We start from the raw sequence: 27123 nt of genomic DNA, 5'->3' as shown, positions 1-27123 counted from the left end.
ACCCTAATTGACGCGAATCCTAAAGATAGATCTATCGGGCCCAACAAGCCCCATCCAAAGTACCGGATGCTTTAGTACTTCGAAATTTATATCATATCCGAAGGGTGTCCCGGAATGATGGGGATATTCTTATATATGCATCTTGTTAATGTCGGTTACCAGGTGTTCACCATATGAATGATTTTTATCTCTATGTATGGGATGTGTATTGAAATATGAAATCTTGTGGTCTATTATTATGATTTGATATATATAGGTTAAACCTATAACTCACCAACATTTTTGTTGACGTTTTAAGCATGTTTATTCTCAGGTGATTATTAAGAGCTTCCGCTGTAGCATACTTAAATAAGGACGAGATTTGGAGTCCATGCTTGTATGATATTGTGTAAAAACTGCATTCAAGAAACTTATTTTGTTGTAACATATTTGTATTGTAAACCATTATGTAATGGTCGTGTGTAAACAGGATATTTTAGATTATCATTATTTGATAATCTACGTAAAGCTTTTTAAAACCTTTATCTATGAAATAAAGGTTATAGTTTGTTTTAAAAATGAATGCAGTCTTTGAAAAACGTCTCCTATAGAGGTCAAAACCTCGCAACGAAATCAATTAATATGGAACGTTTTTAATCAATAAGAACGGGACATTTCAGTGTTCAAGTCCGGCAGTACGCTGCTTCGGACCGGTGTACCCTGGGAACAGACGTCGAATCTGTTTAAGGGAATTGTGTCAAACACAAGATCGGTTCAACCTTCAATTCGGTTAGATCGTTCCATCTTTTCGTTCTTATTATAATTATGTGTAATACATGATTATTATGTTTGTGATAATATGTATATTTGTTTAAGTTTCGTATATAATTTACCTGGTTTATACCTTCATTGGCTTGTGTGAGCGTATGTGGTAGTAAGTGGACACGGTAGCAGTGGATGGAGGCAGAGTGAGGCCGTAACACGGGGGGTTACCTCACTTAACTAGTTACTCCAGTTGTTAATTTTATTTTTGTTATAGTTTGAAACATAAATTATGAGTATGGTGTAATGAATGCTAAAACCTTAAAGAATTAGTTTACCACCTCCCCCTGCCACCGTCTCCACACCTTCCCTGATGTCGTGTCTGCTTACCACTATCCACTAAATGCTCACAATAGCCGCCAAAGTTGTAGACCATAGTGTACATCCATAATGGCCCATTGCAATCAATTGTGTACAAAATGGTAAGATTCAAGTTATTATTAATGACACAACACTATCATTATTCATTTATATTTATATGATACAAAATCTAATAAATTCTTATAATACATAAATTCTTATCCTTATTTAATAACTTCATGAACTTATCTTCATCTACCTCTTGCATAACAGAACAAGTACAGGAGCTAGTGGTCTGTTTAACATTGGGAGCTTGCGGCGTATCCAGTCATCAACGGACATCTTGAAGCAAAACCTTCCACCATCTCATATTCTTCCCTATTCATGCCATCAAACATTCATCAAAATTGGGTCTTGACCCAAACCCAACACAACCCAACCTGATTGGGTTTGACCCATTTGGACCTGTTTAAAAAAGATAACCCATTTAGGTTCAACCCGACTGCCAGGTAGAGCCCGATATATAATAAACATTTGATCGTTTGGGGTCGCCAGATGGTCAGTTCTAACCTTTTTTTATGATAAAGATTAAATAATAATCTAATATTATATTAAACAAACTGAGAAAAGTAGGATTACATTCCACCAGGATGGCCCACATAACCAGCATGCTAATAACACCTCCAGCTGCTATAATTCTGGTTGCAGCCTCCATCGCTAATCGGGTTGTGTTCGATTTACTAATTACCGTTTTGTCACCTCTCAGGAAGATATCCCAAATTGAATGCAACTAGCCTTTACACAATAAAAAATCACAAAGGATTTTAACGCATAAATCCATAACAATAATATGAAGCAAAAATGTACTTAAGTTTCAACCAACTTTCACTTCATTATTTAGTTTCTTGTTACCAACTAATGGTAGCTATGAGACAACTTAATACAGATTGATACAAAAAAGTATACCTGGCAACTGAGACCCATACTCTCAATTTTGGGTCAATTGGGTCTTGAAAAAAAAGCCTGACAATGTAAACCCTAAACCTTGAAAAAAGTTCTAATGGGTTTCCCTCCAACCTATTGGGTCTGATACAAAATATGAAGAAACATGTCTAATGGGTATCAATTCCTAAAGCTCGATAAACAGAGATAGGTCTCATGGGTCTTGTGAATGGGTCAAACAGGTCAAGCATAATTATCATAATAAGTTTTATCCGTCAAACATTATTATGTATATTAATTAATATTTTCTATAAATAATAATATAATAACTAAAATAATTTTTTGACCCATTTGACCGACCCATTACCTTTTTCGACCTGTTACCCAACCTGACCCATTTTGACCCTTTAAAAAATATGACATGTTTGACCCATGACCCATTTCAAACCAAAACCGTTTTGACCCGTTACCCAAACTGACCCAACCTGACCCATTTGCTAGATATGCAAAAATGTAAAACTTGGTTGCATGAGTCAATATACATAAGTTTCAGTCTATACCTCGCGGTAACGCCCTTTGGAACGACTTCTTCCATTTTGCTATGGCACGTTGCAAATAGCTTCACCATTCTTTTATGTGAACAACTAAAATACTATAAACACATTTTAATTCAAATTTATTAGTTAGATGATGAGAAAAAGGGCACCTTATCGAGTTATCGGGATCATGTAATCCATCCAACAAATACCTGGTTTTTTGTAATGCGGTTTCTTGAATATACATTGAATAAACACACCCGTTACACGATTCATCAGCCACCATATTCATCATCGCTAGCGTATCATAACCATTTCCACATGTAGTATCCACAACTGCCCATTGGTAATTGAGGTTTTGACTTTGATACTACTAAGTTTAGATACCACTATGGGTGTAAAAAAGATCCATTTATCTCATCAAATCAGAAGTGATATTTTGAATATTTTCCGGACATCACCTATGAAATATTTGGGAGTTTTTCAATTAATCCCATTAATATTTAAAATATGCTGTTAAACTAGCTAAATACATAGAAGTTTGCAAATTACTATTTAATAGAACAAAAATGGTATTAAACCCTTGATACATTTTGTCTGTTAAACTTTTGATCAGACATGGTATTGTAATATATAAATATTCATATATTTATCTGTTAGCTAATTGATCCATTTTAACATACCTGGATGTGAACATTAAGTTCACTGTTATATTAATATATAAAAGCACACAACTAAACACTAAATAATGTTGATAGTTCTCCATAAAACATGATAAGCATCAATTTGAGGAATTTCATCAAACAACTTGTGGGCTATTCACAATAACGAGAAAATACTTCTTACAAATTATTAGGAAGTGTGTGAGGAATTTAATTTAATCAAACAGGCTATCGTACCAAACACAGTAATGAGAATCAATCAGATTCATAGAAAGTGGTATTTAGTATTGCAAGAGATATAGACGACGTACCTTTTCTACCTACAGTCTATGTACTGTCAAGGAAGAAGTTGATTTAGGGACATCTCCAATGTTCGGGCAGTTATATATATAAAGTGATTGAAGGTGAGTAAGGAGTTGTAAGATCTCCTCCGAAATTGATTCCACATCCTTAAAATCACTGATCGATAGATGACATAAAGATGGTGGAAGAAGAAAAAAGGTTGAAGCAGTATTCGTTGCATCTCCTTCCATTGCAAATGAAGTAACTCCTGAATCAAAACCGTCTAATCTTAGGTTAACAAGTGATGTCGGGTAATTCTGAAGCCCCCACTCAAACATTGGCTTCTTTAATTTTCCTATTTCTAAGTTCCTTAAATTAGGAGGCCACAACCCACATGGAAATGTATCATCCATGTTTTCACACATAGTTATGCTCATATCTTCCAAAGATGTGAGACTTTGCAATTGCTCATGAAATAATGACTTTAGATTCTTACAATAAAAGACTTCAAGAAACCTTAGAGAGGATGGCACATCCTGCAATGTTGTTGACATAGTCACTGATGTCATTGAATAACAATTGTATATTGACAATTCCTCAACGGTATTAGCGCAATTGTAACTCTCCAACGAATCACAATTAGAAAGATCGACTTCTCTAAGGACAGAGTTCTTGTTGCTACTTCCAACATTAACCTCTTTCAACTCATCACAATTTTCAATCTTTAATATTTCAACTGCCCCGAGATGTTTTAAAACATCCGCATCAAGTTTTGTAAGATTATTAATTTCATAAATAGTCAAATTTTGAATTGCTGAAGACACAACAACAATGGCTCTTAAGACTACATCAGAACATTTCCTTAAAACCAAAATCTCAAGTGACGGTATTAATCCAATTGACACCTCAGCCAGTTTCAGGCAATTTTCTATACGAATTTCACGAAGATGAGGAAATGATCCAATAATTTCGTCACCATCACAATTTGACCATTTCTCCAAGCCTTCCATATCAGAAACCTCCAAGTATTCTAATAATGGAAATGCAATACCATGAAAATGTGTACAATTTAAGCACCTTTTTATTGTAAGTTCTGTTAACTTATCAAATGAAGCATTTGCAAACCAACTAGGAAATTTCATTCCCCCATAGTTCAATATCTTCAGTTTATTCAACTTACTATGAGGTCTCAATCTTTGATTCACTTCATATTCTGTTTGCAAATTCCAAGAATAATCAAATTTATCACCCCATTCCATTTCCAAACTAACTAGACCCTTCTTTCCTTCTAAGTTGGCATCTATTGCTTGTTGTGAATTTGTTACCTTTTCCAATCCTCGAATAGAAAGTTGACCCTGAAGATTCACGAGGCCTTTAAGGTCAGATACCTTGAAAGCATTACTTCCTTTGATGAAAACCTTAGTTAGAGTTTGTAGACTCGTTAACCCACCTATCCCTAAGGGTGTCTTCTTTAACTTTGGAGTATTACTCATGTCAAGATGTCGCAGATTTATTAACTTACCAAAATTGACTGGAAAACTAAACAACTCAAGGCAATCACAAACCAACAGGCTTTGTAGATTATAAAGCTCACCCACTTGTTCCGGTACTTCTTTTATTTCTGTATGCGAAAAATTGAGGTAACGCAAATGCTTGAGACCACCAATGGATTCTGGTACTTTTTCTATTGAACAACCATTAAAGCTTAGCACCCTTAGGAGCTACAATCGGGGAAGCAATTTGACAAGAACATGATCTGATGTTTTAAAGCAGGGAAGCAATTTGACAAGAACATGGTCTGATGTTTTGAAGCGTGACCACCAATTAACTGACGCCGGTAAGAACGTTCGCAACTTTCTTGATCTATGTAATTCCTTGAAGTTTATAAATTCTTCATCTGGTTGAGTTAAGAATGAAAAGTGACGTATCTTATCAAAATCTTCATATCTACCATTTACATTCATCTTATCATCCAACATAAAGAAGAACTCTCCCGCAACACTTATGGCCAAGTCATGCATCAAGTCATGCATTACATATTCTGATTCGTTTTTAGTTGAATATTGGAAAAACGACCTTGATAATAGATCTTCAAAATACTGGAAACCCAAACTCTCCATTGTCATCTTAGTGCGCTTTGATTCAGACATAAACCCCTCTGCCATCCATAATAACACTAATTCATTCTAGTTGAACAAGTAGCCTTTCTGGAATAAACAGCAATAAACAAACAATTGCTTCAAATGTAGAGGAAGATCATAGTAGCTCAGCTTAAGAGCCAGAAGAATATCACTTCCGCCATCATCAGAACTCCATATCTCACTCTTCAACAACTTATCCCATTCATCATTTCCTTTTCCTTTCAAAACTCTCCCAATTGCTATCAATGCTAAGGGCAATCCCTTACATTTCTTAATTATTTCTTGAGCAAGTGATAATAATGGATGGTTTTCAAAATTATGCTCGTCTACGGCAGATTTAGCCAACAAGGACAGAGCATCTTCATCAAAATTGTGACATTCAACACTGTCCATGTTCTTCCGTATGGTAACTATAATTTTACTTCCTGGTTCCCCTTTAAGTGGTTTTTCAAGAGCTTTCCACTTATGTCGGTCTTCATTCCAAACATCATCTAACACAAGTAGGAATCTTTTCTTTGAAAGTTTCTCTTTAAGAGCCTCATGAAGTGAATTTAAACTAGCAGGTGTATTGTCCTCTCTGGTTACAGCTTGATAAATTGCCTTGCTAACAGCAACCACATCAAAGTCATTCGAAACACAAACCCATGCCTTTAGTTCAAAGTAATCCTTGACTTTTTGGATGTTGTACAAAAGTCTTGCAAGAGTTGTTTTCACGTCCCCTCCGAAACCAACTATGGACACAACGCTCACATCTTGATTACTTGATTCATACCCCAACAATCTCTCGAGCAATGTCGCTTCATCCTTTTCCCGACCCAAAACTGGAAACTCATGATCTAACAGTGATGTTTCCTCTGTTCGTTCAAAATTTCTGTTTGATCTAAGTGCAAGTACCGTATTGATATCTACACCTAACATTAATGATACCGCAACCCGAATACGCATTATACGTATGCGGGTAATCACTAGCGTGCGTATGCATGTAATTTATATGCGGTATGCGGCATGCGGAAGTGTGTTGAATGCCTTTGTTCTCGGTATGGCGGTTACTTGACCATCAAGCCTAATATCTTTTCTATAATTACAACCCAGATTCGGGGTAGTTTGTTATGGAAAGGATTATCATAATCTTGGACGGTTCTAGAATTAGGGTTTGCCTATATATACTAACCCTAATTATTATTCCAGGATCATCACACTTTACGTAGGCTTACAATACGAATTCATTATCATCATTCATCAAAAGTTAACAGGTTAGTCACTCTCGACGGTTTCCTACAGCCTTATTTGGGCCTTCGATCAACAACCATCATCGAAGGTGGACTTAATCACCTAGCCACCCCGCCGAAATCATCATGTCGACCAGGGTTATTCACGGTAGCCAGACCGGAGAGCTAAGTTCTAAGATCCTCAAACCTCTTTTAAACGTATTGAACATGCATATTAATCTCTTGGAAAATATATGCATGATCAAGTGGTGCTTTCATTGAGAGTCGAACTAATTCAAGACGTGTTTAATTGTTTTTTCTTTTAAAAGTTTTGAATTGTAAAGCTCATTACTCACAGTTTTCTTGAATTTTTTTTTTTTTGTTTCTTTAACAGAATCATGACTTCCGGGAAATCATCGAAACGTACTTAAACGGACAACCAGAACATGCCATCTGGTAATCAGCCAATGCAAGCTATGACTACGGGGGCGGGATACACGCCTTACCCTCCACCCGTGTCCGGTGAACCTTTTCAAAGGTATAAACCGATATTCCCGGATGGAATTACACCGCCAAGGGCAAACTCGCCGGTCAAAACTACGCGGCTAGATTTTTCTGCAGTGGATCCAAGAGTTATCTTTGCAGGCACTAGCGGCGAAACTATAGGCCCGCATGTAGTATGCTGCGGCCAGGTGCCTATTTACAGCACCACGGTATCAATCCCTCTGTAGACGCAGGGTTGTCAGCAAAGTTCGTCTTTTACACCACTGCAGCCTTGGCAGCCGCCGTGCCCAATTTCACAGTTTCTAACCCCTACGGATGAGCAGACATTACTTAATAGTTGGGGGTTCGGTGTCATTCCAGACGCCAATTCTCATTGGACGCCGATAACCGCAGAACAGCAAAGCACTGCACATACGGTTGGACTTATAACGGCATATCCTCAGGTCTCGCAGGCATCTGCGCCACAGGTTTCAGCACCTTTTCAGCTACCCGTATACTCTGCGCTGGCAGGCCTGCCTTCTTTTCCAAACAGCAGCCTTGGTTATATCTGCAGACCCCGGGGCAACCTTGGCAAAATATCCAGGGGCATGCGAACCTTGCGGGGCAGTTCATGCAGGCTGCACCTCCTGACATGGTTCATTTATTTTCACAACCCGACTTTGTTCAGGACATGATGAAGCGTTTCTTCGCAGGGCTCAAAGGTGACCCTGTTAAACCACCTTTTGAGCTACCAACTACTTTTGATAAGTTTTCTCCGCATATAACTGCATATCCATTTCCATCAGCGCCAAAGATACCCCACACACTGGGTACCTATAATGGCTTGACTGATCCAGATGATTTCTTGCAGCGGTTTGAAGGCGCAATGCGCACCCAGGGATGGGTGGATCCAGTTGCATGTCAGATATTTCCCATGACACTGCAGGGTATTGCACGCGAATGGTTCAACAAGCTACCAGCCGGTAGTATATCCGGGTTCATGGATTTTCGAACGAAGTTTCTGCTGCAGTATTAAAATCAGAGGCCGTTCAAGCGCACTGACATTGAATGTCATGATATTGTACAGAAACCCAAGGAATCTTTGGGTGAATTTCTCACAAGATATACTAATGAGTGCTTGCGCATACCGGACCTAAAGCCAAAGCAGCAGATTTCTGGGCTAATACATGGTATAAGTACGGAGCGTCATCCAACGCTGGTCAGGCGTCTGTGCCATACGGTGCCAACAACTTATGCTGAAGCACTTAATGAATGCCATGATTATATGCGGAGTGGTGAAGATAATGATATTCCCACCGCTAGCTCACGCAATGAGAGGAAAGACGATGATGATCGTTCGTGCGATCAAAGCCTCGGTAACAGTTCTCTCGGAAGATATCCTAGTGGTGGTCCTATAAGAAGTGATAAGGGACGAACAAGTGGCAACTTCCGAAACAATAATCAGCGCGGCATTAATAATCAGAACTATGCGCTGCTCAAAAGCCTGTCTAAAACACCAAAAGAGATTTTGGCAACCGAACCAGTATGCGCAACCTTTGCGGTTCCAACTCCGTTGACAGAATTTGGCAAGCGGGATAAAACAAAATACTGCGAGTTCCATGGCGATCACGGCCATGACACCAATCGGTGTAAAAATTTAATGGAGCGAGTGCTGGAAGCGCTACGCGCAGGAAAATTAGATCATCTCAAGCCACCAAAGAAAGATAAGGGAAAGGCCGCGGAAGAAAGTTCAAAAGCCAAAACGTTCGCATGGAAAAAAGTAGGTAAAGCTAGAAGCGCCGATGTAACCATCAATATGGTTGACGCGGAAAGAGTCGGTCAACGAAGAAAGTGCAGTGATTACCAGGATTGGGAACTCATTCCAATTTCATTCCCTCCTGTAATGTCAATCGGCACAGCTAAAGAACCTGACATCATCAAGTGTTGCATTCCTAATCACGGTATACAGATCAAACGCATGCATGTTGATACCGGCAGTGGTGTCGACATTATGTACGAACATTACTATCATTTTCTTCCCGCAGAAGTCAAAGTGCAGTTACGCCAGCCCGATATTACGCTATCAGGATTCTCTGGGGAAAGCTCGTGGCCGCTTGGCCGCATAGAGCTTGTAGTAGAACTTGCGGATGACAAGAATTCGCAATTGGTTAGAAGCGAGTTAATTGACTTTTATGTGGTCCGTTCGACTTCGCGCTACAATGCACTTCTGGGGAGAAATTTCATACGGCGTTTTAATATTATACCCTCAGTAGTGCATGGCTTGATCAAGTTTCCTACCATGGGTGGAATTGCTACAATTGCGTCACATCAAGCAACCGAGTTATGTGGTTCATTTGTGCATGTAAGCATTCCCAGCATAGGAGAATAGCTTAAAAGCAGTGCAGTCATAGCTAACCGCTTGCATCCGGACAAGCGAATCAAAATTGGCGCAGGCTTATCAGCCGAAACTAAGGCTAAGTTGCAAGGTATATTGTCCGCTAACACAGACGTGTTCGCATGGTAGGAATCAGACATGATGGGGGTCCTGCGGGATATTGCGGAACATAGGTTAAACGTTAATCCGTCACTCACACCCGTTAGGCAGAAGAAGCAGTACATGGCCCTTGAGCGCAGTGATTGGTTATGTGCAGAAGTTGACAACCTAGTCAGAGCAAACATTTTGCGGGAAGTGCGGTACCAGACATGGGTTGCTAACCCCGTGTTGGTGAAAAAGGCTGATGGTAACTGGCGGATGTGCATTGATTTTAAGGACATTAACAAGGCTTTTCCTAAAGATAACTACCCCCTCCCGGAGATTGACTGGAAGGTGGAATCGTTATCAGGTTTTCGATATAAGTGTTTCCTGGATGCGTACAAGGGTTATCACCAAATCCTCATGGCTGCGGAAGATGAGGATAAAACTGCTTTTCATACGCCGCAGGGTATTTATTGTTATACTAAGATGCCTTTCAGATTAAAGAACACAGGAGCTACCTATCAGCGCGTAATTGACGCAGCCTTCAAGCACCAAATTGGGAGAAACCTTGAAGCGTATGTTGACGATTTGGTAATTAAAAGTAACACCGAAGAGGAAATGTTTGCGGATATCCTAGAAACGTTTGAGTGTTTACGTAGGATCAACATGAAGTTTAACCCGCTTAAATGTAGTTTTGGGGAAGAGGAAGGCAAGTTTCTAGGTCATGTGGTGACGGCGCGTGGAATCAAGGCAAATCCCAAAAAGATTGAAGCCATTGACAGTTTACCATCTCCAAAGACAAAGAAGGATGTGCAGAGTCTAACTAGGAAGCTCGCGGCAATCACGCAGTTCTTGTCAAAAGCCGCGGAATGACAGTTACCGTTCTTCAATACTTTGAAGAATTATTTAAAGAATAAAGACTTTGTATGGACTCAGGAAGCAGAATCAGCTTTTCAAGATATGAAGAAGGTGCTTGCTGAATTACCAACACTTACCGTGCCAATAGCAGGCGAAACGCTTACGCTGTACCTTGCGGCGTCCAAAGAAGCTGTCAGCTTGGTCCTTATCGCAGATCGCGGAGAGGTAAGGCATTCTATTTTATTTATACATGTGAATTATTTATTTTGTGGTCAAATAATGTTGAGGTTTTCTCAGACGCAAGTGCCGGTCTACTTCATAAGCAAGACGCTTACAGCAAGCGAAGTAAGCTATTCACCAATTGAGAAGCTAGTGTATGCGCTAGTTCACACAGCGCGATGTTTACGTCGGTACTTTCAGGCGCACCCAGTTGTAGTTCTAACTGATCAGCTGATCAAACAGGTTGGTAACTACTAACTTTGCGGCAATGTCCGAGAATTTCGCATTGACTAACGCAATCATTTTCTTTCAGGTGCTGTATAAGCCTGAGATTTCTGGCTGAATGTCTTAATAGGCAGTTGAGTTAGGAGAGCACGAAATAAATTTTTCTTCGCGAAGCGCGGTTAAAGGCCAGATACTTGCGGATTACCTAGCGGAGATACCCGCAGACGTTGAGGCATCGGCCGAACATCAGGATATACCCGCATCAATTTTAACACCATTGGAGTTATACATCGATGGTGCTTGCAGCGCCGCTAGTGCGGGTACAGGCATAATTTTAACTGGCCCGGATGGCGAGGAGCACACATATGCGCTGCGGTTTAATTTTGCTGTTACAAACAATGAAGCAGAATACGAAGCCTTGTTAGTAGGTATGCGGATTGCGCATAAATTAAATGTTAAAGTGTTGCATGCTTATGTGGATTCAAAGTTGGTATGCAGCTAAGTTAGTGGTGATTTCGAAGCACATGACATAGCCATACAGCAATACCTGTCGCTTGTTCATAATCTCGCTGACCAGTTCGAGGCTTTTCAAATTTCCCATGTAATGCGAGGGCAAAACAAAAAGGCGGATGTGCTTAGCAAATTGGCTGCATTGGCCTTTGATCATCTGGGGAAAAGAGTTCTCATAGAAGAACTACACGCGAAATCCATTGTTATGATGCCCCTAGTGGCATTTGTTGAGGAGTCCAGCTCAACGTGGATGACACTCATCATTGCTTTCCTGTGGGATGGCACAACACCCGCAGACTCTGTTGAAGCAAAGAAAGTTCGCACCAAGGCACCAATGTATGCCCTCGAGGGTGGCAGCCTGTATCGAAAGAATTATTTAGGACCACATTTAAGGTGCATTGGTCCAAACGAATCAGAGGAGGTTATTGTAACAGACTGAAACCCGGGCTAGTTGTAAGTTGTCTATTCTTGCCCTTAGGGTTTGTGTTTAGTCTTAAGTGCTTTTATTTTAATTATTTTCTTAGTGTTTTATTATAATTGTGTTGTGACCAGTTTGTGACAAGGGTCCCAGAACAGGTTTGTTTATTTCAATTGGACCTCGTTTGGGTTACCTAATCTTGTGCGAAAGATATCAGATAACTGGTAAATACTCGTGTGTTGTACAGTGTGGGAATTAAACCTAATTAAGTGACTAGTGTAATGTATTTTCTTCCCATTTCTAAAAAATTCTCTAATACACCGTACCTTCATCCCTCCCATCTACCAAACCCTAATTCCTCATTGTTGATCTTGAGCTCGAATTGGTCTTGAAATCATGTTCTTTACACTCTACTGATTCTTTTAAGGTATGAATCATGAGCTTTCAGGATCAATTTAGTGTTAAAATAGTGTTTTTAAGTATATTTGATCAAAAGCTTGATTTTAGGTCAAAATCCACGGATTTGATGTTGTTATGGTCAAAACTTTGTGGGTTTATAGTCTATAACATGTAGTAATTGAGTTGTGGTAAGTTTTGGTGTCGAAAACGAGCTCTAGATCGAGTTTTGGTGAATTTAGCTTGAAGTCCGTAGGTTGTGTTCAGAATCTGTAGATGATGAACACAGTCGGCGCCGACTGTTGGTCGACAGTTGACCGACTAGCGAGTGAACCGGCCGACTGAGTTTGACTTTCGGCCGATTGTGGATATACCAAATAAGTCGACCAATTGGAAAATTCAGTCAACCGATTGAGGAGACAGTCGACCGACCGTGTGTCCAGGGCAGAATGTTTTACCAAAGTGCCTTTTTCTAGCCGTTATGCTGCCCGTTTATATTTTGGTGTCCAGGATGTAAATTTTGAGTAAATTTTGAAAGTGCATAAGTGTTAAGCATGAAAATTTTAGCGGACGCATTTTTTTTTACTAATTTGCTATAATTCGCTGTCAGTGTGTCTAATCTTGATGGGAACACTATTCTAACTTGGTTTTTTGCTGTTCTCAGGAGATAAGGACAAGGAGGAAGCTCAGAAATAATAACTAAGCAGTTGCTGGTAATTGGTGAGTGGGTCTATCTACGGATAGAGTTTAAGTAGCATATCATGCTACTGTGGTCGACTCTTTTACCATGCATAGTGTAGTGACCCGAACTTTTCCATGTTTATATATATATATATATATATATATATATATATATATATATATATATATATATATATTAAATGAAATTGTTATTTACATGATTAAGTGTTTCCAACATGTTAAGCAATCAAACTTGTTAAGACTTGATTAATTGAAATAGGTTTCATATAGACAATTAACCACCCAAGTTGACCGGTGATTCACGAACGTTAAAACTTGTAAAAACTATACGATGACATATATATGGTTATATATATAGTTAACATGATTTTATTATAAGTATGTATCTCATTAGGTATTTTAACAATGAGTTATATACATAAAAATGAGACTATTAATTTAAGAAACTCGAAAACGATATATATAACGATTATCGTTATAACAACGTCTTACTAGGTACATATGAATCATATTAAGATATTGATACACTTGGTTAATTATGTTAAATGATAAGTAAATATATTATTAAGTGTATTAACAATGAAATACATATGTAAAAATAAGACTACTAACTTAATGATTTCGAAACGAGACATATATGTAACGATTATCGTTGTAACGACATTTAACTGTATATATATCATACTAAGATATATTATATATCATAATATCATGATAATATAACAATTTAACATCTCATTTGTTATAATAAACAATGGGTTAACAACATTCAACAAGATCGTTAACCTAAAGGTTTCAAAACAACATTTACATGTAACGACTAACGATGACTTAACGACTCAGTTAAAATGTATATACATGTAGTGTTTTAATATGTATTCATACACTTTTGAAAGACTTCAAGACACTTATCAAAATACTTCTACTTAACAAGCTTACAAATACATCCTCGTTCAGTTTCATCAACAATTCTACTCGTATGCACCCGTATTCGTACTCGTACAATACACAGCTTTTAGATGTATGTACTATTGGTATATACACTCCAATGATCAGCTCTTAGCAGCCCATGTGAGTCACCTAACACATGTGGGAACCATCATTTGGCAACTAGCATGAAATATCTCATAAAATTACAAAAATATGAGTAATCATTCATGACTTATTTACATGAAAACAAAATTACATATCCTTTATATCTAATCCATACACCAACGACCAAAAACACCTACAAACACTTTTATTCTTCAATTTTCTTCATCTAATTGATCTCTCTCAATTTCTATCTTCAAGTTCTAAGTGTTCTTCATAAATTCCAAAAGTTCTAGTTTCATAAAATCAAGAATACTTCCAAGATTGCAAGTTTACTTCCAAGTTTTCTAAATCCATTCCAAGTAATCATCCAAGATCAAGAAACCTTTGTTACTTACAGTAGGTTATCTTTCTAATACAAGGTAATAATTATATTCAAACTTTAGTTCAATTTCTATAACTATAACAATCTTATTTAGAGTGGAAATCTTACTTGAAATTGTTTTCGTGTCATGATTCTGCATCAAGAACTTTCAAGCCATCCAAGGATCCTTTGAAGCTAGATCTATTTTTCTCATTTATAGTAGGTTTATCCAAGGAACTTGAGGTAGTAATAATGTTCATAACATCATTCGATTCATACATATAAAGCTATCTTATTCGAAGGTTTAAACTTGTAATCACTAGAACATAGTTTAGTTAATTCTAAACTTGTTCGCAAATAAAAGTTAATCCTTCTAACTTGACTTTTAAAATATGTTCTATATCTATATGATATGCTAACTTAATGATTTAAAACCTGGAAACACGAAAAACACCGTAAAATCGGATTTACGTCGTCGTAGTAACACCGCGGGCTGTTTTGGGTTAGTTAATTAAAAACTATGATAAACTTTGATTTAAAAGTTGTTATTCTGGGAAAATGATTTTTATTATGAACATGAAACTATATCCAAAAATTATGGTTAAACTCAAAGTGGAAATATGTTTTCAAAAATGGTCATCTAAACGTCGTTCTTTCGACTGAAATGACTACCTTTACAAAAACAACTTGTAACTTATTTTTCTGACTATAAACCTATACTTTTTCTGTTTAGATTCATAAAATAGAGTTCAATATGAAACCATAGCAATTTGGTTCACTCAAAACGGATTTAAAATGAAGAAGTTATGGGTAAAACAAGATTGGATAATTTTTCTCATTTTAGCTACGTGAAAATTGGTAACAAATCTATTCCAACCATAACTTAATCAACTTGTATTGTATATTATGTAATCTTGAGATACCATAGACATGTATACAATGTTTCGACCTATCATGTCGACACATCTATATATATTTCGGAACAACCATAGACACTCTATATGTGAATGTTGGAGTTAGCTATACAGGGTTGAGGTTGATTCCAAAATATATATAGTTTGAGTTGTGATCAATACTGAGATACATATACACTGGGTCGTTGATTGATTCAAGATAATATTTATCAATTTATTTCTGTACATCTAACTGTGGACAACTAGTTGTAGGTTACTAACGAGGACAGCTGACTTAATAAACTTAAAACATCAAAATATATTAAAAGTGTTGTATATATATTTTGAACATACTTTGATATATATGTATATATTGTTACAGGTTCGTGAATCAACCAGTGGCCAAGTCTTACTTCCCGACGAAGTAAAAATCTGTGAAAGTGAGTTATAGTCCCACTTTTAAAATCTAATATTTTTGGGATGAGAATACATGCAGGTTTTATAAATGATTTACAAAATAGACACAAGTGTGTGAAATTGCATTCTATTGTTGAATTATCGAAATCGAATATGCCCCTTTTTATTAAGTCTGGTAATCTAAGAATTAGGGAACAGACAACCTAATTGACGCGAATCCTAAAGATAGATCTATTGGGCCTAACAAAGCCCATCCAAAGTACCGGATGCTTTAGTACTTCGAAATTTATATCATATCCGAAGGGTGTCCCGGAATGATGGGGATATTCTTATATATGCATCTTGTTAATGTCGGTTACCAGGTGTTCACCATATGAATGATTTTTATCTCTATGTATGGGATGTGTATTAAAATATGAAATCTTGTGGTCTATTGTTACGATTTGATATATATAGGTTAAACCTATAACTCACCAACATTTTTTGTTGACGTTTAAAGCATGTTTATTCTCAGGTGAATAATAAGAGCTTCCGCTGTTGCATACTAAAATAAGGACAAGATTTGGAGTCCATGTTTGTATGATATTGTGTAAAAACTACATTCAAGAAACTGATTTCGATGTAACATATTTGTATTGTAAACCATTATGTAATGGTCGTGTGTAAACAGGATATTTTAGATTATCTTTATTTGATAATCTACGTAGAGCTTTTTAAACCTTTATTTATGAAATAAAGGTTATGGTTTGTTTTAAAAATGAATGCAGTCTTTGAAAAACGTCTCATATAGAGGTCAAAACCTCGCAACGAAATCAATTAATATGGAACGTTTTTAATCAATAAGAACGGGACATTTCAGTTGGTATCAGAGCGTTGGTCTTAGAGAACCAAAAAATTTGCATTTGTGTGTCTTATCGAGTTTGTTAGGATGCATTAGTGAGTCTGGACTTCGACCGTGTTTTCTTTAAAAATGATTGCTTAATATTTTTGTTGGAAACTATATATTATTAACATGTATATATTATGTGATATATTAATCTCTTAACATGTTTGATATTGTGTGATAGATGTCTACCTCTAGCACAAATTCCATTGACTCACCTAATAATAATGAAGAGTCGAATATATATTGGACTGATTCACAAGTTCCCGAAGAGGAACCGGAAGAAGAATCAGAACCGGAAGAAGAATCAGAACCGGAAGAGGAGGAACCGGAGGAGGAAATAGAACCGGTGGGAGAAATAATAAAACGGTTAAGTAAAATAAAATACTCAACCAACCGACCAAGGTTAATTATGGTAAATGGTGTTTCCGCCAAGGAAGCAAAATATTGGGAGGATTACCAATTCTCCGATGAATCGGATTCCGACGAGAATTCCGATGATGTTATAGAAATTACCCTAACTGAATTTAAAAAGGCAAAAGAAAATAATAAGGGAAAGGGCATAAAAATAGAGAAATCTAATTCCAACCCCGATGAACTTTATATGTATCGTCAACCCCCGAAGCCCTTAAGTTGTAACAATGACCCGGGAACCTCTAAACCACCAGGTTTTTCTAAACCGTTGTGGAAAACGACAGCTAGTATTAGGGGAACATCATATATCCCTAGAAACTTGGCAAAACGAACCAAAACCGAAGAAGAAGAAACGAGCGAGTCGGAATAAGATAGTTGTATTCGTGTGGTGTAATATATGTAATATAGTGTGCTTATGCTTTATGATATATGTAAAAATTGCTTGTATTAATAAGTATTTTTTTTATGAATCTAACTCTTGTCTATTTTACAGTATAAAAGCACAAAATGGATAGACAACTAAATATTTTAAGAGACCTACCCGGAGACATGATTGATGAAATCTTGTCTAGAGTCAGTCAGAATTCTTCGGCACAACTATTTACGGCGAAATCAGTTTGTAAGACATTCGAAGAACGTTCCAAGAATGTCTTGGTTTATAAGAGACTTTCGTTTGAAAGATGAGGGATATCACATTGGGAAACACATAAGTTACGATGTTTTTACTTTGACGCATATATTGCGGGGAACCCAAATGCTATTTTACGCAACGGGTTAAGAAATTATTTTGACTCAATGTATCCGAATATAGGACTTCGTGATTTAGAAAAAGCGGCTAACATGCAACATAAAGAAGCATGCTATGCTTACGGGTTAGTAATGTTCGCTTCTCACCAAAGTGAGAAAAAGAACATCGGGCTACAACTATTAAACAAAACGTTCCCACAAGTGACGGAGTCGGTAATTGGGGTAATAAATGAGGTTTTTAGGTTATTACAGGACTGTTGGTCATTACGTAACCCTCGTCCCTTTGACGACGTTACGACACGCTGTCTTATCAACGGCCATAACGGTTATGTTCCACAAGACCAAGGATGGGAAGTAGTCCTAGTAAAACCAGAATGCATGACTTGTTTTTGGACGTATTAATTACGTGTCTTTATTGCCTTTGCTGAACGACTTGTGTACTAGCTAGAATTATCTTCACAACTATCTTGTATCAAAGTTATTGTGTGCTATATTTCATGCTTTATGTAAAATAAGCGGTATTGTAAGTTTGTAAAATATTGTATAAAAGTTTGAACGCGAAATATTATTACAATCAGTTTTTCATATAGAATTGTAGTAGTTGAATTGTATATTAGCTACTAAGTATGAACTTAACGGGTAGGTACTACCCGAATTTAAACTTATAAAACGCTAATATGAAGAAAAAGATTTTATAAATGAGTTCATATTATGCTACGAAATACTATTAACTACTCTTAATATTCTGTATGATTAACTTGTTCCATTTGACTATTTTGAAGGAAATGACACCGACTACTCGACACACCGTGAATATGAATGAAGAGGAATTCCGTACTTTTCTAGCTTCAAACATAGCCGCAGTACAGGCTGCGCTACATACCAACAATAACCTTGGATCTAGCAGTACAGGAAATCGTGTAGGATGCACCTACAAAGAATTCACTGCCTGCAAACCTTTGGAATTTGATGGAACCGAAGGACCGATCGGATTGAAACGGTGGACCGAGAAGGTCGAATCGGTGTTTGCCATAAGTAAGTGTACTGAAGAGGACAAAGTGAAGTACGCTACGCATACCTTCACAGGTTCTACATTAACATGGTGGAATACCTATCTAGAGCAAGTGGGACAAAATGATGCGTACGCACTACCGTGGTCAGCATTCAAGCACTTGATGAACGAGAAGTACCGTCCCAGAACCAAGGTCAATAAGCTCAAGACAGAACTTAGAGGGTTATGAACCCAAGGATTTGATATTACCACGTACAAAAGACGATTCACAGAATTGTGCCTATTGTGTCCGGGAACGTTCGAAGATGAGGAAGAGAAGATCGACGCGTTTGTGAAAGGATTACCGGAAAGAATCCAAGAAGATATAAGTTCACACGAGCCCGCCTCCATACAACAGGCATGTAGAATGGATCACAAACTAGTGAACCAGATTGAGGAAAGAATTAAAGAACAGACGGCTGAAGAGGCCAATGTGAAGCAAGTCAAAAGAAAGTGGAAGGAAAACGGTGATAAGAATCACCAATATAACAACAGCAATTATAATAATAATCGCAACAATTATCCCAACAATCGCAACATCAATCGCAACTACAACAAACGGCCCAACAACAACAACTACAACAATTATCCCAACAACAATAACAACCGTAACAATAACAACAATCAGAAGCAGCTATGCCAAAGGTGTAAAAAGTATCACTCGGGGTTCTGCAACAAATTTTGCAACAAGTGTAAAAGAAATGGTCATAGCGCGGTGAAGTGTGAGGTCTACGGACCAGGGGTTAACAGAACGAAAGGAACAAATGGTGTCAGAACGAGTAATGGCGGAGCAAGTAGTGTCGGAGCAAGTTATGCCAATGTAGTTTGTTATAAATGTGGAAAACTGGGCCACATTATTAGAAATTGCCCGAACCAGGAGAACACGAATGGACAAGACCGCGAAAGAGTTTTCAATATTAATGCGGTAGAGGCACACGAAGACCCGGAGCTTGTTACGGGTACGTTTCTTATTGACAATAAATCTGCTTACGTTTTATTTGATTCGGGTGCGGATAGAAGCTATATGAGTAGAGATTTTTGTGCTAAATTAAGTTGCCCATTGACGCCTTTGGATAGTAAATTTTTACTCGAATTAGCAAATGGTAAATTAATTTCAGCAGATAATATATGTCGGAATCGAGAAATTAAACTGGTTAGCGAAACATTTAAGATTGACTTGATACCAGTAGAGTTAGGGAGTTTTGATGTGATAATCGGTATGGACTGGTTGAGAGAAGTGAAAGCAGAGATCGTTTGTTACAAAAATGCAATTCGCATTATACGAGAAAAAGGAAAACCCTTAATGGTGTACGGAGAAAAGAGCAACGCAAAGTTAAATCTTATTAGTAACCTGAAGGCACAAAAACTAATAAGAAAAGGTTGTTATGCTGTTCTAGCACACGTCGAGAAAGTACAAACCGAAGAAGTTAGCATCAATGATGTTCCCGTAGCAAAAGAATTTCCCGATGTATTTCCGAAAGAATTACCGGGATTACCCCCACATTGATCCGTTGAATTTCAAATAGATCTTGTACCAGGAGCTGCACCAATAGCTCGTGCTCCTTACAGACTCGCACCCAGCGAGATGAAAGAACTGCAAAGCCAATTACAAGAACTTTTAGAGCGTGGTTTCATTCAACCAAGCACATCACCGTGGGGAGCTCCTATTTTGTTTGTCAAGAAGAAAGATGATACATTCAGGTTGTGTATCGACTACCGAGAGTTGAACAAACTTACCATTAAGAACCGCTACCCACTACCGAGAATCGACGACTTATTTGATCAACTACAAGGCTCGTCTGTTTATTCAAAGATTGACTTACGTTCCGGGTATCATCAAATGTGGGTGAAAGAAGATGATATTCCAAAGACTGCTTTCAGAATACGTTACGGTCATTACGAGTTTATGGTCATGCCGTTTGGTTTAACTAATGCACCAGCTGTGTTCATGGACCTTATGAACCGAGTGTGTGGACCATACCTTGACACGTTTGTCATTGTTTTCATTGATGACATACTTATTTACTCAAAGAATGACCAAGAACACGGTGAACATTTGAGAAAGGTGTTAGAAGTATTGAGGAAGGAAGAATTGTACGCTAAGTTTTCAAAGTGTGCATTTTGGTTGGAAGAAGTTCAATTCCTCGGTCACATAGTGAACAAAGAAGGTATTAAGGTGGATCCGGCAAAGATAGAAACTGTTGAAAAGTGGGAAACCCCGAAAACTCCGAAACACATACGCCAGTTTTTAGGACTAGCTGGTTAATACAGAAGGTTCATCCAAGACTTTTCCAGAATAGCAAAACCCTTGACTGCATTAACACATAAAGGGAAGAAATTTTAATGGAAGGATGAATAAGAGAAAGTGTTCCAGTTATTGAAGAAAAAGCTAACTACGGCACCTATATTATCATTGCCTGAAGGGAATGATGATTTTGTGATTTATTGTGATGCATCAAAGCAAGGTCTCGGTTGTGTATTAATGCAACGAACGAAGGTGATTACTTATGCGTCTAGACAATTGAAGATTCATGAACAAAATTATACGACGCATGATTTGGAATTAGGCGCGGTTGTTTTTGCATTAAAGACTTGGAGGCACTACTTATATGGGGTCAAAAGTATTATATATACCGACCACAAAAGTCTTCAACACATATTTAATCAGAAACAACTGAATATGAGGCAGCGTAGGTGGATTGAATTGTTGAATGATTACGACTTTGAGATTCGTTACCACCCGGGAAAGGCAAATGTGGTAGCCGACGCCTTGAGCAGGAAGGACAGAGAACCCATTCGAGTAAAATCTATGAATATAATGATTCACAATAACCTTACTACTCAAATAAAGGAGGCGCAACAAGGAGTTTTAAAAGAGGGAAATTTAAAGAATGAAATACCCAAAGGATCGGAGAAGCATCTTAATATTCGGGAAGACGGAACACGGTATAGGGTTGAAAGGATTTGGGTACCAAAATTTGGAGATATGAGAGAAATGGTACTTAGAGAAGCTCATAAAACAAGATACTCAATACATCCTGGAACGGGGAAGATGTACAAAGATCTCAAGAAATATTTTTGGTGGCCGGGTATGAAAGCCGATGTTGCTAAATACGTAGGAGAATGTTTGACGTGTTCTAAGGTCAAAGCTGAGCATCAGAAACCATCAGGTCTACTTCAACAACCCGAAATCCCGGAATGGAAATGGGAAAACATTACCATGGATTTCATCACTAAATTGCCAAGGACTGCAAGTGGTTTTGATACTATTTGGGTAATAGTTGATCGTCTCACCAAATCAGTACACTTCCTGCCAATAAGAGAAGATGACAAGATGGAGAAGTTAGCACGACTGTATTTGAAGGAAGTCGTTTCCAGACATGGAATACTAATCTCTATTATCTCTGATAGGGATGGCAGATTTATTTCAAGATTCTGGCAGACATTACAGCAAGCATTAGGAACTCGTCTAGACATGAGTACTGCCTATCATCCACAAACTGATGGGCAGAGCGAAAGGACGATACAAACGCTTGAAGACATGCTACGAGCATGTGTTATTGATTTCGGAAACAGTTGGGATCGACATCTACCGTTAGCAGAATTTTCCTACAACAACAGCTACCATTCAAGCATTGAGATGGCTCCGTTTGAAGTATTTTATGGTAGAAAGTGCAGGTCTCCAATTTGTTGGAGTGAAGTGGGGGATAGATAGATTACGGGTCCGGAGATAATACAAGAAACTACCAAGAAGATCATCCAAATTCAACAACGGTTGAAAACCGCCCAAAGTCGACAAAAGAGCTACGCTGACATTAAAAGAAAAGATATAGAATTTGAAATTGGAGAGATGGTCATGCTTAAAGTTGCACCTTGGAAAGGCGTTGTTCGATTTGGTAAACGAGGGAAATTAAATCCAAGGTATATTGGACCATTCAAGATTATTGATCGTGTCGGACCAGCAGCTTACCGACTTGAGTTACCTCAACAACTCGCGGCTGTACATAACACTTTCCACGTCTCGAATTTGAAGAAATGTTTTGCTAAAGAAGATCTCACTATTCCGTTAGATGAAATCCAAATCAACGAAAAACTTCAATTCATCGAAGAACCCGTCGAAATAATGGATCGTGAGGTTAAAAGACTTAAGCAAAACAAGATACCAATTGTTAAGGTTCGATGGAATGCTCGTAGAGGACCCGAGTTCACCTGAGAGCGTGAAGATCAAATGAAGAAGAAATACCCGCATTTATTTCCAGAAGATACGTCAACACCTCCAACTGCTTAAAATTTCGGGACGAAATTTATTTAACGGGTAGGTACTGTAGTGACCCGAACTTTTCCATGTTTATATATATATTAAATGAAATTGTTATTTACATGATTAAGTGTTTCCAACATGTTAAGCAATCAAACTTGTTAAGACTTGATTAATTGAAATAGGTTTCATATAGACAATTGACCACCCAAGTTGACCGGTGATTCACGAACGTTAAAACTTGTAAAAACTATACGATGACATATATATGGTTATATATATAGTTAACATGATTTTATTATAAGTATGTATCTCATTAGGTATTTTAACAATGAGTTATATACATAAAAATGAGACTATTAATTTAAGAAACTCGAAAATGATATATATAACGATTATCGTTATAACAACGTCTTACTAGGTACATATGAATCATATTAAGATATTGATACACTTGGTTAATTATGTTAAATGATAAGTAAATATATTATTAAGTGTATTAACAATGAAATACATATGTAAAAATAAGACTACTAACTTAATGATTTCGAAACGAGACATATATGTAACGATTATCGTTGTAACGACATTTAACTGTATATATATCATACTAAGATATATTATATATCATCATATCATGATAATATAACAATTTAACATCTCATTTGTTATAATAAACAATGGGTTAACAACATTCAACAAGATCGTTAACCTAAAGGTTTCAAAACAACATTTACATGTAACGACTAACGATGACTTAACGACTCAGTTAAAATGTATATACATGTAGTGTTTTAATATGTATTCATACACTTTTGAAAGACTTCAAGAAACTTATCAAAATACTTCTACTTAACAAAAATGCTGACAAATACATCCTAGTTCAGTTTCATCAACAATTCTACTCGTATGCACCCGTATTCGTACTCGTACAATACACAGCTTTTAGATGTATGTACTATTGGTATATACACTCCAATGATCAGCTCTTAGCAGCCCATGTGAGTCACCTAACACATGTGGGAACCATCATTTGGCAACTAGCATGAAATATCTCATAAAATTACAAAAATATGAGTAATCATTCATGACTTATTTACATGAAAACAAAATTACATATCCTGTATATCTAATCCATACACCAACGACCAAAAACACCTACAAACACTTTAATTCTTCAATTTTCTTCATCTAATTGATCTCTCTCAATTTCTATCTTCAAGTTCTAAGTGTTCTTCATAAATTCCAAAAGTTCTAGTTTCATAAAATCAAGAATACTTCCAAGATTGCAAGTTTACTTCCAAGTTTTCTAAATCCATTCCAAGTAATCATCCAAGATCAAGAAACCTTTGTTACTTACAGTAGGTTATCTTTCTAATACAAGGTAATAATCATATTCAAACTTTAATTCAATTTCTATAACTATAACAATCTTATTTCGAGTGGAAATCTTACTTGAAATTGTTTTTGTGTCATGATTCTGCATCAAGAACTTTCAAGTCATCCAAGGATCCTTTGAAGCTAGATCTATTTTTCTCATTTACATTAGGTTTATCCAAGGAACTTGAGGTAGTAATGATGTTCATAACATCATTCGATTCATACATATAAAGCTATCTTATTCGAAGGTTTAAACTTGTAATCACTAGAACATAGTTTAGTTAATTCTAAACTTGTTCGCAAATAAAAGTTAATCCTTCTAACTTGACTTTTAAAATCAACTAAACACATGTTATATATCTATATGATATGCTAACTTAATGATTTAAAACCTGGAAGCACGAAAAACACAGTAAAATCGGATTTACGCCGTCGTAGTAACACCGCGGGCTGATTTGGGTTAGTTAATTAAAAACTATGATAAACTTTGATTTAAAAGTTGTTATTCTGGGAAAATGATTTTTATTATGAACATGAAACTATATCCAAAAATTATGGTTAAACTCAAAGTGGAAGTATGTTTTCTAAAATGGTCATCTAGACGTCGTTCTTTCGACTGAAATGACTACCTTTACAAAAATGAATTGTAACTTATTTTTCTGACTATAAACCTATACTTTTTCTGTTTAGATTCATAAATAGAGTTCAATATGAAACCATAGCAATTTGGTTCACTCAAAACTGATTTAAAATGAAGAAGTTATGGGTAAAACAAGATTGGATATTTTTTCTCATTTTAGCTACGTGAAAATTGGTAACAAATCTATTCCAACCATAACTTAATCAACTTGTATTGTATATTATGTAATCTTGAGATACCATAGACATGTATACAATGTTTCGACCTATCATGTCGACACATCTATATATATTTCGGAACAACCATAGACACTCTATATGTGAATGTTGGAGTTAGCTATACAGGGTTGAGGTTGATTCCAAAATATATATAGTTTGAGTTGTGATCAATACTGAGATACATATACACTGGGTCGTGGATTGATTCAAGATAATATTTATCGATTTATTTCTGTACATCTCACTGTGGACAACTAGTTGTAGGTTACTAACGAGGACAGCTGACTTAATAAACTTAAAACATCAAAATATATTAAAAGTGTTGTAAATATATTTTGAACATACTTTGATATATATGTATATATTGTTATAGGTTCGTGAATCAACCAGTGGCCAAGTCTTACTTCCCGACAAAGTAAAAATCTGTGAAAGTGAGTTATAGTCTCACTTTTAAAATCTAATATTTTTGGGATGAGAATACATGCAGGTTTTATAAATGATTTACAAAATAGATACAAGTATGTGAAACTACATTCTATGGTTGAATTATCGAAATCGAATATGCCCCTTTTTATTAAGTCTGGTAATCTAAGAATTAGGGAACAGACAACCTAATTGACGCGAATCCTAAAGATAGATCTATTGGGCCTAACAAAGCCCATCCAAAGTACCGGATGCTTTAGTACTTCGAAATTTATATCATATCCGAAGGGTGTCCCGGAATGATGGGGATATTCTTATATATGCATCTTGTTAATGTCGGTTACCAGGTGTTCACCATATGAATGATTTTTATCTCTATGTATGGGATGTGTATTAAAATATGAAATCTTGTGGTCTATTGTTACGATTTGATATATATAGGTTAAACCTATAACTCACCAACATTTTTTGTTGACGTTTAAAGCATGTTTATTCTCAGGTGAATACTAAGAGCTTCCGCTGTTGCATACTAAAATAAGGACAAGATTTGGAGTCCATGTTTGTATGATATTGTGTAAAAACTGCATTCAAGAAACTGATTTCGATGTAACATATTTGTATTGTAAACCATTATGTAATGGTCGTGTGTAAACAGGATATTTTAGATTATCATTATTTGATAATCTACGTAGAGCTTTTTAAAACTTTATTTATGAAATAAAGGTTATGGTTTATTTTAAAAATGAATGCAGTCTTTGAAAAACGTCTCATATAGAGGTCAAAACCTCGCAACGAAATCAATTAATATGGAACGTTTTTAATCAATAAGAACGGAACATTTCACATAGTGTAGGAATTGCCATGATAGAATAATATCGTTTGCTTGATGTTGTATGTGAATTATGTGTACACTGTGTGAATGGCACCAGTCGGGTCTAGGGAGACTGGGGACTCGAGACCGTGCCTAGGAGAGGTTAGAGTCCGTATGAGGTCAACCGTGCCAAGGGGAGGTTGGGTCCATAGGCTACTGATTGTAGAGTATAGTGTGAATGATGCATCCCCTGCATCTGGATAACTATACTGTGAATTAAGTAGCAGGGACTATCGGTAGACTCAGGCCCGATCAGCTGAGAGTCGTGTGCTCGTACAAGCCGTCGATCATCGTATTGTCTTATTGTATGCTAGTTGGTAGTTAGCAAGTGTTGTTGTTAGTATAAAGCTTGTGTGTGGCTTAAGCTATATCT

General features: G+C 36.9%; 1 protein-coding gene and 1 pseudogene across 1 annotated transcript; both read right to left on the bottom strand.

Moving 5' to 3' along the window:
- Positions 1–1356: 1356 nt before the first annotated feature.
- Positions 1357–2991, bottom strand: LOC139848459 (tRNA (mnm(5)s(2)U34)-methyltransferase, chloroplastic-like). The gene is given in 8 exon segments (XM_071838191.1): positions 1357–1442; positions 1445–1479; positions 1741–1765; positions 1768–1864; positions 1866–1896; positions 2604–2687; positions 2750–2915; positions 2967–2991. Coding segments are annotated over 8 exon segments (549 nt in total).
- Positions 2992–3561: 570 nt separating this feature from the next.
- Positions 3562–27123, bottom strand: part of LOC139848458 (putative disease resistance RPP13-like protein 1) — a 55868-nt pseudogene continuing 32306 nt past the window's right edge.

This window comes from Rutidosis leptorrhynchoides, chromosome 5 (assembly GCF_046630445.1).
Source record: "Rutidosis leptorrhynchoides isolate AG116_Rl617_1_P2 chromosome 5, CSIRO_AGI_Rlap_v1, whole genome shotgun sequence".
NCBI lineage: Eukaryota > Viridiplantae > Streptophyta > Magnoliopsida > Asterales > Asteraceae > Rutidosis > Rutidosis leptorrhynchoides.
Note: the sequence above shows the minus strand (reverse complement) of the source record. Positions and strands in the feature narration are given on the sequence as shown.